The 15594-nt window shown below is 42.8% G+C and overlaps 1 protein-coding gene across 1 annotated transcript; it reads left to right on the plus strand.

Moving 5' to 3' along the window:
• Window positions 1-279: 279 nt before the first annotated feature.
• Window positions 280-14614, plus strand: MFAP3L (microfibril associated protein 3 like). The gene is made up of 2 exons (XM_080797332.1): window positions 280-700; window positions 12892-14614. The coding sequence occupies exons 1-2, from the start codon at window positions 406-408 to the stop codon at window positions 13821-13823; spliced, it is 1227 nt and encodes a 408-aa protein (XP_080653458.1). The 5' UTR covers window positions 280-405; the 3' UTR covers window positions 13824-14614.
• The last annotated feature ends 980 nt before the right edge of the window (window positions 14615-15594 follow it).

The raw sequence follows: 15594 nt of genomic DNA on the forward strand, positions 1-15594 counted from the left end.
TCATGTGATATAAATTTAACATACAAAGTGTTTATTTGTTCCTACTAAGAGCTATATGTTTCAATAGCAAACATAACAAAATTATACTGTTACGATCTCTGTGAAAAAAATACCTTAACATTCGGAACATCTTCTAGTTTGTGTGTTTAAAAATTATAGAAGTGTGTATTTTACCTGGGTTTCTAACATTTTATAAATAAAGTTGTTAAAGTTTGAATGCTAGTATTTATCTGTGTGTGGGGGTTTTTTTTGTTTTTGTTTTTTTTTAAACAGGTTCTTAATCAGGAACCAACTCTATGGATCCAGGACAGGTTTGTCCCACGGCCTGCTCTGAACAGCGTGTTGTCCGATAGAAGATTCCCATTGGCAAAACATCTCTGTTGCCTTATAGAGCAAGCAAAGAAGATGGATCGATTGAAGAACCATCTGCCTATGTGCTTTCTACCTACTGTGCCCTTTTTAATCCTAGTATCCACTCTAGCAACTGCTAAGAGTGTGACTAATAGCACTTTCAATGGCACTGACGTGGTCTCGGGCTCTGTGCCTGTAATCATTGCCAGAACTGACCATATCATAGTCAAGGAAGGGAACAGTGCCTTGATTAATTGTAGTGTTTATGGCATCCCTGATCCACAATTCAAGTGGTATAATTCCGTTGGCAAGCTGCTGCAAGACGACGACGAGATGGAGCGAGGAGGAGGTAGGCTTTCAAGTTGTGTCAAATGTCATAAAATATAAACAGACTCTGGAAGCCACACTGAGAATGTTAGTTGCTCTTATTCGAGTCATTTAAAGATCTCATTCTGTCTTCTTTGCTAAGGCAAGAGAGAGAAATATATATCCTTAAGGATTCAAAGCAGTAATTAATTCATAGTCTTCACTCTTCCACCCAGAAGACAAAGGGCAAACATAAAAGTCTCTTAAAAGGCTTCTTGGAATTTTATAGTATAATGCATACAAAATGTTATAGGGACGAATGTAAAGTGGATTTCCCATTAGTATACGTTCCATGTATAAGGGAGTTTTATTTCGTTTCGTGGGGCTGGCTCTAGTATTCAGTATAGCAGTTTATGGTTAAGCATCAGTTTAATTCATTGACTGTGGATTTAAGGACCACACTTCTTTTTTTTTTTTTTTTAAAGATTTTATTCCTTTACTTGACAGACATAGATCACAAGTAGGCAGAGAGGCAGGCAGAGAGAGAGAGAGGGGAGGAAGCAGGCTCCCCGCTGAGCAGAGAGCCCGATGCGGGGCTCGATTCCAGGACCCCGGGATCATGACCGGAGCCAAAGGCAGAGGCTTTAACCCACTGAGCCACCCAGGCGCCCCCAGGACCACACTTCTTAAAAGAAGTCTCTGTGCAAAGTTGTCAGCCACTGATAGAGGTGGCTCTGTGCTCCCAAAGACCTGGCTGAAGTTTCTAGATTGTCTCTTGCAGCTGAGGCCAAGACAGAGGGAGGATTCAAGAGCAAGAAATAACATGTGGCAATAGGGGAGTGTTTGGTTTTTAATGAGTGCCTTTCTGGCCAAAAAATGTGAATCACCTACCTAAGCACCAAGCTTGCTTCAGGAAAGTCTTCAGCCAGAGAGAGGATTGGTTGGGTCATTGTGAATTTGTACATTTCTTGATTAAGATAGGAGAGGTACTTGTCTGAAAACCCAAGCCTGCTTTAATTGATCTGAAGGAGTTAATGTGCTTTCTGAAGCATTTACTGTGTGAGGTAGGGGGCTGAGGGTGGGGGAGTAAAACGACCCTTGTTCCTGAAGTAGCAGTTTACTAGTTTCTGTCACCTTTCATTCATATTGTACTTCCCATTCCACACCCTCTGACCAATGAGTAATCCCCAGAGAGTTTCTGCTGCAAGAAAACCTACACTCTTAATCTCTTTCCCTCATTTCATCTTCTGTACTCTGAAAAATAGTAGAGACTAATGTCTTATGTCTTCTTGGGAGCTGAGTGAATGGAGTTTTCTTACAATTACATATGGTTGAGGCCACTAGCAGTCCAGCTCCCTGGGACGTGGGGTTTCCTTGTAGTGCTCTCATTACATTGCTTTTGGTTAGCCATCCAAGGTTGTAGAGTATGACAAAGCTTCTTCTCTTAATGAAAATACTGTATGTTATATGTCACTTGTGTATCTGTTGGTTTAACCTAGGAGAGCAGAACTCTTTGCCCACCAAGTAAAATTATGGGTTAAAAATTTGGATTACACTTGGAGACAGTGTAATCCAAATCCCTCTTTTACCCACATTTCCCAAGGTCCTACTGTTATTAAGTGGCTGTGACTAGAACCTTCACTACTGGTGATGAGAAGATGAGACACCACCACCCCTTAGCCCCCACAGTTGGTTTCCATTCCTCCCGTTCCTTCCTCCCAGACTCCAAGTCAAAAGGAAGTGATATCACACTTGTGAGGGTATGGTAACATACACACTCTCCAGTCCCTCCACCTCATCAGATCTCTCCACAGGCTGGGCCACTGTGAGGCATAACAAGGTAACTGACGTGAAGGAAACAAGGACTCCAGACCTGCATCTACCTTTCACATGGATGCAGAAGCACAGGTTGTGCTGGGTGCCCAGGAGCTGGGGCTGGGGCCCTGAACCCCCGAGTCCTAGAGAGAAAGACAACTGTGGGAACCTCAGAACGCTGGGCCTGAATTTCAGGCATAATATTTTGAGTGCATTCCTGAAGTAGTACCTTTCTCCTTCAAAGAGATCCCCTGTTGCCTCTATTGAAAAGGTCCTGGGGCGCCTGGGTGGCTCAGTGGGTTAAAGCCTCTGCCTTCAGCTCAGGTCATGATCCCAGGGTCCTGGGATCGAGCCCCGCATCAGGCTCTCTGCTCAACAGGGAGCCTGCTTCCTCCTCTCTCTCTGCCTGCCTCTCTGCCTGTCAAAAAAAAAAAACAACAACCAAACAAACAACCCCCCCCACCACCAAAAAAAAAGGTCCTTACAGCTATTGACTCAGTCCGGCAAGCACACGTTGCACCTTGCCTTCTCTCCCTGTGTCCTGGGAAGCTGGCCTAGAGGGAAGCCCCACATGGCTCAATTCCCCTTTGTTCTGTGGGTGCTCAGGTGACCCTATGGTAGCAGCCTGTCCCAGACCCTGGAAGCAGGGGTAGCCACCAAAAGCCTTTGGCGCAGACACCTGCTCCATCAGAAGCCAGCGCTCGCGTCACAGTGCAGCTGGCAGTCTTGCTGATAAGCCAGTTAGCTGTTTTTAAATCCCGTAAGGAAGATGCATGGCTGATTTTTAAAAAGAACTCATTATACTCGTACTTGATGTTCCAAGTCAGCTTTTGCGTTAACGATGCATAGTGATAGTAACCTCGGAACATAAGTAACACAGGGTAATACACAAATCACTACACCTAACCAAGCAAGATATAAGAAAGCAGAAATGAGAGTCCTCATCATGAAGTATTCGAATTTTAGTGCTCAAATGGCCTATTAGAGGACCCATAAGTCTTTAACTCTTCATTTCTGATGGGGAAAATGCCCATATTATGACTATGGACAGAAATTTCAGTTTTCAGACTTAGTCTAGAAGTTTAAATAGAGCGGTGTTTCCCTTATAACTCAACAAAGAGGTAATTGAATGTAGTATGAAAAATGATGCTAATATCCCAGAACATTACCTAGATACAATGGACTACTGTTAAACCGAACTAACAAAATTAATGCAATTTTCATTAATAATCCCTACCATTGAATAAGCCCCCATACCAAGTTTCAGATATTATTTCTAATCCTTAACAATACATGTGACGGGTAGATGTTACTAATCTTCATGCATACAGATTAGGAACCAGGTGAACAGAGAGGATATTACCCAGCCAGTGTGTGGCCAAACTAGTGTGTATTCTCCTCTGCCCAGCCAGCATCTGCTCACCCTTTAGGTCTTGGTAGGCAAAAACCATTGAAGAGCATCTAACCCAGACGGGGTGAGTGCGAGAAGTCTTCCTGGATGGAAAATGCATGGTGATCACCCCCATCACAGTCACAGATGTGCTAGAATGCATGCTACCTCGTGTACACACGACCTGTGCGTGCACACACACATCGTCAGAATCCAGGAGCACACCACCATTAGCATGGAAAGGAGGAATGTCATTTCTTGGTTATGCTGAAGAAGTGAGATCGCTATTATTCATGCCAGCACTGCCAGTCCTAGAAAGAATGGGGCTATTTCCTGCCACTGGTAGGAGTGGCAGCTGCTTTGCCTTGGTTCCCTGGTGCTTGTGACTTAAAGTCTGCAGGATCAGGAGAGGCTAACGTGTAATCTATTTCTGGAGGAGGACTTTTTTTTTCTTCTTCCTTTGGTAGTTCACCGAAGGACATGTTGGGGGTGGTCCACCAACCACATTACAGAAATAACTCAGAATTCGAGTAACATGCATAACCACAAATGGCCACAAACTGCACTGTTTTCAAATTTCCTTCTGCTAGAGGTGAGTAGAAATAGATAGTTGTCAGAAAGTATTATGAGAAAAGACCCAGTTATTTCAGGTAAGAATTAGCCAGTGTATTTTTGCTGTGCTTTCTTGCTCTGATTTTAAGCCATGTAAATGCACATTAGCATCTTTATCAGATGATAAATAACAAGCATTTCAAGAAAGTCAGCTGGCATAGGTCTTGGTAAACACGTCTGGCTTGTTAGTGATTACATTTGAAATTCTTCCTTCAAGTTAGGTTTGGGACTTTCTGTGGGTTTGTCTCCATACCCTTGCTGCATTCTTTCACCAAAAATAATGAAGAACCATAGAACAATCTTTGAAAGTAAACATGCACAGAGTAAACTGAGCTGAACTGCTTAGAGTTCACAGTTGTCACAGCTGGAATTCATGGTTATAAGTTTTGCATTTCTTGTCACTCCACTGTTTTTTATCTCCACTTTTCAAGTTTTTTGAATAGACTATGAAATGCTTATTAACTGCTTCTGCAGGGGACAGCAAGCTGTGCCAGGCCAGTTTGCAGACCATAGCTTCTGACCTCCCTGCTTACTACATGTAGAAGGAGGTCCATTTCCACCTGCAAGGTAAATTATCCTTTGCCTCTAAGATCGGCATGAAGTAGCTAGCTCATTACATTCTGAAAATATGATGCTGAATTCTTCTTTTAGTAGATTAAATACTTGAGATGAAAAATCAACTTATCAAGAACTTAAAACAAGATTGATGTAATTATGAATATATTCAGAAGAATCACACAAGAGTCTTTGAGCAAGTGCCTCAACTTCCCTGAGCATCACTTTTTGTATCTGTCAAATAGAGACAATCCTTTTTTATTAGCAGGTGGGGCTGAGAGTCTTGAATAAACTATTGTATATGAAATGTTTTGGATAGTTACCTGGAGCACACCAAGTTGTCCATGGCAGCTGCTGTCACTGTTACTGGTAATACTGTCCTGTGTTGTTACAGCAATAGATTCCAAGGGCTTAAATCTCTGTTTCATAGTCCAGTGTGTTTTTGAAAAGACAGGAAATAATTTTCTGGGTAATTTCTTATTCTCTAGCTCAGTTTCTCAACCTTAAAAGCATTTAATTGATAGAAAAAAATTTTATGTCCCTTAAAAGTTATTGGAAATTTCAAAACAAGGTTGTGACTGCAAGGATAGCAGGTCTGGAACCCTCTTCTTCCTCAGAGGCTTCCCCTTGCCCCAACATCACTCTTGGGTACAAAGGGCCCATTGATATCCAGTAACGCTTCTATCTCTGAGAAGGCTGTATATGTGCAGATTACTAAGCATATCATGCACAAGATAAACTTCACACTTGCCTAAACCAGTGGTTCTCAGCAGGGACCTGTTTTCCACCCAGCAGCCATTTGGCAAAGTCTGGAGATACTTTTTGCTTGTCATAACTTGGGGGAAGAGGAGAAGGAAGGGGGAGATGCTGCTGCTGGCATCTGGTGGGCAGAAGGGAGGAGCGCTGCTAAGCATCCTATAATGCAAAGGATAGAATTACAGGGCACAAAATGTCAGTGGCGTCAAAGTTGAGAAACCCTGATCTAACCCAAAGAAGCAAGCACTTCCCAGCTAACTAAAGAATCGTTCCAAAGTAGATCTTCAGGTCAGTTGTTTGAACCCATTATGTATTTCCCCACAAAAGTGGTTTAATTTAAAGTTATTTTGGTTCACTGAGCCATTTTAAGGGCCAACCTGATAACCACCATTGATGGTTTTTCTTTAATGAGGTGTGCTCTCTTTGCGGTATGAATTCAGAGTGCTCTACTCTTAGCTGTGAGAAGACCCTTCCAGATCCATCTCAGATCAGGATGACAGCTGAGATTCCCCAAATGGAAGTTATTTATGTGAACCCAGTGTAGGGTGCTCTTGTCTTGGAAAACCACCTGCAGCTCTTCTCAGAAAAGACTGTTGTTCGTCTCCATGGAATTACATGCTTGGCACTTTTTTAAAAAATTAAGATCACCAGATCAAATTAGCTAGAGGGTCAGTTGTTTCCTTAGCCAGGAAAGGCAAAGACAGTAGGTCCTCGTCAGATATTATTTATACCTTTAAGCAGAGCATAACTGCAGGCTCTGGACAGCGTGGCCTTCCACCCCCACCTTCCTGCGCTGAAAAGTGAGCTAAGCCGGCATTATCCCAGGCCACCTTTCTCCATGTGATATAGGAAATAGCTTGTTAGAGCTGCCCTAGTACACTCTGAAGAGGTCTCTTGGGAGGATTGGGGAGTGGGAGCAGTGGCAGGGGGAGGTACCAGAGCCCTCGCAGCCTGCAGTGTTTATAACCAGAGTCTTTGCAGTGGTTTCAAGGAGCTGTCATCTCCTGCAGAAGCCTTGTAACAGATGCAACCATGCAGTGCTAAATTTGTTTTCAATTATGTTTTTAAAAATTTATTTTTATTAACATATAATATATTATTAGCCCCAGAGGTACAGGTCTGTGAATCATCAGGCTTACGCATTTCATAGCACTCACCATAGCACATACCCCCACAATGTCCATACCCCAACCACCCTCAATTATGTTTTGTAAAAAGATGTGGGTCCTTTCTCATCAGCGGTCTGTATTTCACATATTGGTCAAGAAGTGCCACGTTTATAGGCACTACCCACATGTGCATTTTGGTCTTATTTGAAGAGAGTCGATTCAACATGTTACTCATTCGAGTGAACCTTGTACTCCATTTATGTCTGCATAAACATTTCTTGGAACTCTTATCACATAAAAATGTTTAAAGCTGGTTTCAAGAAAGTAACCTACTTATTTTGGCCAGTTGAACCCCCTCTAAAAAGCATGGGCATGTAAGGCTCCAGAGCCTCCGTCCAAATGGGATTGTGAATAGAGCTTTAATCTTTTCAAACCACTTAACAGACAAACTATACATCTGCTTCTTTCCACATTCACAGAAAGATATCACCAAAGAAGAAGAAATCCTTATCCAATGAGTAATCTGGGGGAGATTCTAAGAGCTTAGTATTTGGGCATAATTGTTGATGTCTGATGCTCCATGGTCCTCAGGAAAAGCTGGAGAAGTGTTGGATTGCAGTAGACATGGTGTTTGAAGGAAGCCATAATTACAGTATCTGTGTAGGTTGTGCTCTCACTTTCTTTGTGGTTCTTTAGTTCCAGAAGGTATACGGACGCTACTCATTTCTCTACAGCACGAATTTGGTCAGAAGTTGGATGAGCCATAGCTCTGATCTGGGGCCATACAGTGGCTGGACACCGAGGCACAGTCACTGTGACAGGTTTGACCGCAGCCATATGATACCATACTGCCTTGCTTCTCATTACTGGACGGTCTACCTGACACTGTCCCAGTGACATGACATTGTACTTTCTGGAGCGGCCTCCCCCCTGCATATGTGTGTGCCCCACAGTGAGCATAGTGGTACCAGGTCAGCCACCCTCCTGGCTTGGGACCGAGGTTATGGCTTATCCCAGGGGATGTTGGCAGGGAAAGAAAGTTCTGGAGCTATGTCCCTGGGAGAAAAACTATCTTGAAAAGGAGATTTTTTTTTTCATTACCTCAGTTTTCTTATATTCATTAATATTTTTCCAGTCAAGTTAAGGCTTGTCTGATTTGAAGAATTTCAAGAAATCTAAAAGTGGGTCACAGATTATATTCATTCTGAATTTTGACAGATGCCTCCATATCAACCTTCCAAAGGTTTTGCCAACTCCTGCCTGCAGTGCGTGTGAGCATCCCTTTCCCCATTCTCTCAGCATCATGTCTAATCAGTGCCTCCCCACTTTTCCTGGCACCCTGAAAGCTTAAAATGTTACCTTTTAAAAAATTACTTTGATCTCTTTCAGTTTCTCTGTAATGTAATCATTAGTGATTTTTATATTTAGACACTATTTATATTTTTTCTGTGACCTATCCATATGTTTTCCCCATTTTTTTCTTTTGGGTTATTTATCTTGATTTATAGGAGTTCTTTATGTTTTATACTGATTAAGCACTGTCAAATATTCTAGCGTTTTCTCCCTGTCTTTTGCATTTAATTTTATTTAGTATGACATATTCTGTAGTGTAAAAACTTTTAATTGCAGAGAAATCTGGTCCATCAGTGTTTTCCTTTAGTGTTTCTGGGATTCTTGTGATGCTTTAAAAGGCCCTCCTATCCCCAGTTTGTAAAAATGTTCTTATATGCTCTATTAATTTTATACTTTTAATTTACATTTAGATCTTCAGAATACTTGGAACTTTATTTTTATGTATCACACAAAATAGGAGTATAACTTTATTTTCTTTTAAATGAATAGTCAGTTGTCCTGAAATTCTTTTCCCTGCTGATTTAAAATATCTTTCTTATTTTTAAAAATTCCCATGCTTATTAGCATCTGCTTCTGGACTTTCTGATTTTCTTCACTGGTTTAATCAGAGGTCAGAGAAGGCTTTCTCAGGGAGTGCAATGAGAGGTGAGGTGGTATCTAAACTGGCCTAAGAATGTGTGAGGTAAGGGCTTGGAGTGAGGAGGGAAGAGAGCTTTCCAGGCAGAGAGAAAAGCATGTGGGAAGGTCCTGTGGCAGCTCTAAGAAATGAAATAAGGCTGGCTTGTCGGGGGAAGTCCTGCAGGGCAAGGGGTTCCTGTTCTCCCACAGGATAAATACAAAGCTCTTAAACATTGGGATAATTGACTCTGCATTCCTCTTATCCCTGTCTCCACCCTACCCCTTCTCTTGGTGTTTGTCAGTCAGCTGCAGGAGCAGTGTCCGGCTTCCCTCTTTTGCTCATACACTCGAGGCATCCCCTTCTTGTCTGTATCCCCCAGCCTGCCCTCACCCTGGCTGCATCCCCAGCGGCCCTCACCCCACACCTTTCTAAGAAGCTGGTGCTCCGTCCCACTCCCCTGGGCCAGTGTCTCTGCCAAGTGATCCACAGTTGTTTGTAGCTGTCTGTGTCCCTTCTTGGGCTGGATAGTTTTCTCGTCAGGGATCTTACTCATCTTTGTATTTGCATAGTCTAGCGTGGAACCCAGTGCAAATGCAATTTACTCAATAATATTTGTTAACTAAATGCATGAACAAGATTAAAAAAAGATCACTGCCCTTCTAAAAATGTCAGCTTTTTCTTTTCTTTTTTTTTTTTTTTGTGCCACATAATACACACTGCAGTTACAGCTAAGAAATAACATCTGTTAGCATTTCTCTTTGCAAAGGAGGGATTGTCCCCACACTACTTCTGTTCGCACGTGGGAGATTTTCACGTGTGGTTTTGGTGTCTGGAGTTTCTTGGGGAGACTGTGACAGATTCCTGGGCAAACTCTGGTCTCCAGTAGAGGAGACTCCGGCATCCCCCTCCTACCGTGTGTGACAGTATTTTGTCATGAAGCCTTCAGGTGAGGGTCCCCTTACAGGACCACAGCTGGTGGAGAGGAGGTAGGGGAAGGGCTTTCTGAAAGAGGAGCCACCATCTGAGCGAGGCACAGGGCGTGAATAAGTGAACCACCGTCAAGGGCGTTAGAGAAACATTTTGCACATCATCTTTGGTAATATATTCAGAAAGTCGTGGTTAAACAACCGCCTCTTTCTTTCCTCTAAAGTCATTGCATGTAGAACTGACTTGGCATCGGCTGCTGACATTTTCGGTTTTTATTTGTGAAGTGATGCAGCTTAATGAAAATTCAACACATAAGTTTGACATTCCCACTCAATTACCATCTTAAATACATGAGAACAGCACTGTATCTCCACTCCATGTATAGCCCTGATGGTTTCCTGAGACAGTCATTGTGGGCTATTTTTGTTTCTTTAAAGTTAAAGCCAAAGTCAGGACCCTTCCAGAACGAGTCTCAGGGCAAGGTATTTATAGACAGAGGTGAATGGCAGTGTGCAGCAGAGAAAATGCTCTCAAGATGATCCCAGCTGCTGTGTTCCATATGGAGATTCTTTGTGTGCCTTGGCCTAAAGATGTGGGAGATACCCTCAGTGTGCAGTTTATGCCATCTTCCTATTTTTCAGGGCTCCAAATGGTAGTAGAACATGCAGAAAGCTTTATTTTCTACTAATCAAAGATCAAGCTTAGACTGAGAGGAAATCTGTAGTCTTAGGATCAGCCTTAAAAAAAAGATACAGATATGTATCACCTTTGAGGTTGGTATCTTAGCTTTTCTGACACTGTAGTCTTTGGAAGTGTGTGTGTGTGTGTTGGCTACCAAAGACCTGCTTTGTGACCCATAACAATTAGAATACAGTTACCACTGAACTAGTTATTATGTAGGTATGAGAATAAAGCTGTTTATAGTGCCATCGGATGCCTGCCTTCTCAGTTTAGTGTTCTTGTTTGCTTTTCTTCTCCTACAGCCCAGGTTCCTATTATTTTGGAGGTAATTCCTCCATAAAAGGAGTGGCCATGGGTGGTTAGGAGGTAACAATTTGGCCCTCGCCATTCCCCATACAAATCACCTCACCTCGCCCTCTTATATTTTCCAACAAAAGAAGGAAGGTAAATTTGAGAAACTACTATGAGTATAGTCTGTAAATCTCTGGAACCAAATACCATGCATATCCCTAATAAGCTTTCAGTCAACTAGAGCTTTTTTCCTATGCCTGCTGTCGTCCACTTCCGTGAAACATGTAAATTTTAAGAAAGTCAGTGGATAATTCCCCTTGCCTCAGATCATTTCCATATTTGGATAGATCTGCAGCTGAACTATCAAAATCCAAGTTCAGGGAACAAAGAGGGTAGGAGGCTTGCCCCAGCCCAATCTAAATGAGAGGTTTCATAGACTGGGTGCTTAGGTTTGTCTGTTAAGACACAGTCACAAGAAACTGAAAATTCACTAGATTTTCCAAACCAGTGTTTTCTTGGGGAAAATACACTGGCTGAATTGTTAGAAAAGGGTTACTCAGGGACACCAGGAACCACTCTCCACAGATGTTCTTTCAGAAAGCAAAGTAATGGGACAGCATAAACGAGAGGCGTCCTGCCAGATCCAGCATGGCTAGCAAGGAGGAGGAACTGTAGGCCCTCAGAAGGCACCTTGCTGCTCTGCCTACCTTTCTTAAGAATGTTCCTTGGACCAGAAGATGCTGGAAAAAAGAAGGCCCTCTGTTGCCTCCTTCCATAGTCCCTTGAGACCATAGTCACTTAGGTGCTCATAAATTTAAAAAAAAGGTGGGGAAGGGAACATGAACATGTTGCTTGCTGCTTTTGGGAAATACCAGACTTTTAAAAAAATGAAAAGTCACTGCCAGAAGGGGAAGAAACAAGAACACAATACAGGTCAATAATAGATGCTTAAAAGGGAAACTGATGTTAACTTACCTCATCTCTCAGGAGAGGTTCCTCCAGTTGGCTTAGGGAACTGGAGTGCTTTTATGGAGAACTACCTGCCTGCCTGCTCCTCAGAACTCCCAGGGGCCTGATCTGGACCTTCCTTTCTCTGTAGGTCAGTATAGGGAGCTAGTAGGATTTCAGAAAGCCTCAGACCCAAGACCTGGAAGCCAAACGTTGTATCATGTTTCCCGGGGGTCATCTGACATGTGGGTGCACAGGCAAACTGAGAGTCAGTCCCAACTAAAGAGTTTCTCCTGATTCAGAACTTCATTGCCAGGGCAACACTAGATCCTTTGCAGGCCATAGAAGGAAGTAAGAATTGCACTTACCAACACGCATTCTCCATTATGTGAGGCTTCTTTTCAACTTGATGGGTCTATAATTTGCAAGGTTAAAACAAATTGATAGTAATTCATACCCAGCCTCTGAATGTTCACATTGTTAGCTTGTAGCTTTTAAGTACTATAAACAAGTCATTGTAAATTTTCAAAATTAATGATATGTTAAATTTTAGTTAACTGAGGTCATACAAGGATAACTCCAGCCTCAAATACTAGAAACCCAGGTAAACAATTATAATTTAATTAACTTACTGCAGATGATCCTAAAATACCTTATATTCTGAGATGTGTTAAACTCCCCAGTGAACTTATATCCAGCAGAGCCATGCTTACAGGCAGGTTAGAAAACCAGATGCTACATTTACAGCATTCTTTAACAGCACAAGATTTTCCAGATGGTTTATTTTTCCTATTTTTCACAAAGCCGTGGAATTACATAGTATATTTTGGGATTAAGGATATAGCCTTTTGAACTTGAGTTCATCAGCTAGCTCTACTCCTTCCACACTGGTGACCTGGGGAAGGTGGTTTAATCTAACACCGCCTTAGTTTCTTCATCCTGAGAAAGGGAGCCAGGATTCGTACCTGCCTCACTGGAGTTGTTGTGAAGATGAAATGAGTTAGTGTGTGTCACTCTCTGGTGCACGGTAAATGTCCATCGTCGTTATCATTTGTAGTAGTAGTAGAAGCAGCAGCAGTGGTAGTAGCAAGAATTGTTTTTAGTAACGTGAGAGTTCATAGACACTTTGGTGGGACCTGTATGTCCTTGGTTAAATTCTCCACTCTTCCTTCCAATAGGAAAATGGCAGATGCACGACAGTGGCCTCCTGAACATCACCAAGGTGTCTTTTTCAGACCGAGGTAAATACACATGTGTTGCTTCTAACGTCCATGGCACTGTGAACAACACGGTGACCCTGAGAGTCATCTTTACCTCTGGAGACATGGGCGTCTACTACATGGTTGTCTGCCTCGTGGCCTTCACTGTCGTCATGATCCTCAACATCACCCGCCTCTGCATGATGAGCAGCCACCTGAAGAAGACCGAGAAAGCTATCAACGAGTTCTTTAGGACAGAAGGCGCAGAGAAGCTGCAAAAGGCATTTGAGATCGCCAAGCGGATCCCCATCATCACCTCAGCCAAAACTCTAGAGCTTGCCAAAGTCACCCAGTTCAAAACCATGGAGTTTGCCCGCTACATTGAAGAGCTTGCCAGGAGTGTGCCTCTGCCTCCCCTCATTATGAACTGTAGGACTATCATGGAGGAAATCATGGAAGTGGTTGGGCTGGAGGAGCAGGGGCAGAATTTTGTGCGGCATACTCCAGAAGGCCAGGAGGCCTCCGACAGGGATGAGGTTTACACGATCCCCAACTCCCTGAAGAGAAGTGACTCGCCCACCGCGGACTCGGACGCCTCGTCGCTGCACGAGCAGCCCCAGCAAATTGCCATCAAGGTGTCTGTGCACCCGCAGTCCAAAAAAGATCCCGTGGGTGACGCAGATGGTGTACAGTTTGAAGTCAAAGATGAAGAGGAGACAGAACCGTCTGCTGAACATTCCCCAGAAACTGCAGAGCCTTCTACGGATATAACATCCACGGAGCTAACATCTGAAGAGCCAACGCCTGTTGAGGTATTAGATCGAGTCCTGCCACCAGCTCACCTGGAAACTGCAGAGCCAGCGGTGGCACATGACAGAAACACCTGCATTATTTATGAAAGCCATGTCTAATATCAACTATGAAAAGCTATGCATATCAAGAAAATCAGGGGCTGCTCCTTGTAGTGCAGATGTAGTACGCACTTGCCGCTAAGCCTTACCAGGAGACTCTCATCCCTTAGGTAGGAGTGATGCCATTTTCAAAGGGGAAACTCCTGAGTGCAGGTATTATGTGACTGGAATTTCCCCAGTAGAAAAGGATGCGAGAAACATCAGGGTGCAGAATCGATAATATTGGACAGAAGGCGTCTGTCCACATGATACGAATTTTAGAGGCTCTTCTCTGCCAAATACCTTAATGGGTGATGCCCTTTTGGCAAAGAGAATATTACTATAAGATATTCTGAGCTCAAGAGCCCTGTCCAATGCACACTGCATTGCTTTTCCTTTAAAAAAAAAATTATAGGTCTGCTACAATAGCAAATGCACGTACATGGGTTTGTTGCACTTTCTTCTCAGTTTTTATTCCTATCATTGTTCCTTTATAATGGAGTAGTCGTTATAGAAATACTAATTGCTCTTTCCGGTTTAGTCCTCTTGGCCACTTTGTCCTTATTTTCCCCTCGAACATGTACCTCACAGACTTTGGTATCAGTCACTCTAGTAGCAGGGCTGGTATCTATAAGTCAAGTTGTAATGTTCCATAGTTACTAGGCTCATTATTTTTGTCACTTCCCAAGCCCACTTTCATACATCACTTTTTTTTTGGTTTCCAATGAAGCTGCTATTGTGAAACTGAGAAAACCCTTGTCCAGGAATAGCACTTTAATAGCCAAATAAAAATGTGTTTACCTGTCCAGTTCTGAGAGCCTTTTGGTGAGCTCAACTGAAGTATGGAGGGAGATGGTAAAAGGTTGAATATACCCATATTACCCATGAAAACTGCTCTTTTTATGGCTACATAACATCATCCTACAAACAAAAACTGATTATTTGGAAAATGTATTGCTTCCAAGGACAGAGGCATTTGATGAATCCCTGCAGGTTGTAGAGTTTTGGCTTCCCCGAAGGGCTTGCAGGGACATATGCCTTTGGGTGACTCAAACACTGGATCTGGGGCAGCAAAAGAAAGATCTGTGAGGCCGTGTAACCAGGTCCACTTTTGTGAACCACAGAGCTAACTCATTAGTCTTGAAGGGGAGAGTAAAAGGTTAGAAAAATGGTGTTACTGTGTCATCAAATTTCATGCCAGATTGTGGAATTATTTTTTAGTCTCACAAGAAAGCAGTTATACGTGAGACTGAATGATGTTATGGAAAGAAGAAAAAGTTGGTCTATGTAAAGGCCAACACCTTACCTGACCGTGCCAATAACCAACTGCCAGACTTTGGGCAGGTCTGGGTCTCAGTTTCCTTTTGTCAGAGGAGAGAGACTAGATGTACTCTGAGCACCATCTAAATGGTCTCACTGTCTCAGAGAACCAAATCAATATCATCGTGCTTTTCTCTTTCCAGGTACTTAACAGGTTTTTACTTTCTACTCTGGGGTTCAGCTCACATTGTTTATGCTGCATGACTTACTCAAAGAGGATCGATTTCAAATAATCATAGCATTTTAAGCAAGTTGTGGCTCTTCTCTCCCAAACCGTCATTAGGATCACTTCCATAGTTGAAATTTAATCATGGTGAGAATGAGTGGTGTTTCATTTTCACTTAGAACCTTAAAGTTGTAAGGGTCATGGCCACATCAAGTGATGGGGTCATGACACTGGAGGTTACACAGGCCACACTGGTACTGAGAGCAGACCCAGATGTTTAGTCCTCACTCCGTCACTATCTGGATG

This window comes from Martes martes (genome assembly GCF_963455335.1).
Source record: "Martes martes genome assembly, chromosome: 2".
Classification (NCBI taxonomy): domain Eukaryota; kingdom Metazoa; phylum Chordata; class Mammalia; order Carnivora; family Mustelidae; genus Martes; species Martes martes.

Bases quoted from the DNA above. Each gene is read 5' to 3' on its own strand.
- MFAP3L (XM_080797332.1), top strand. From the start codon at position 406: ATGGATCGATTGAAGAACCATCTGCCTATGTGCTTTCTACCTACTGTG. The intron at 701-12,891 runs GTAGGCTTTCAA...TCCTTCCAATAG, and splicing joins CGAGATGGAGCGAGGAGGAG to GAAAATGGCAGATGCACGAC.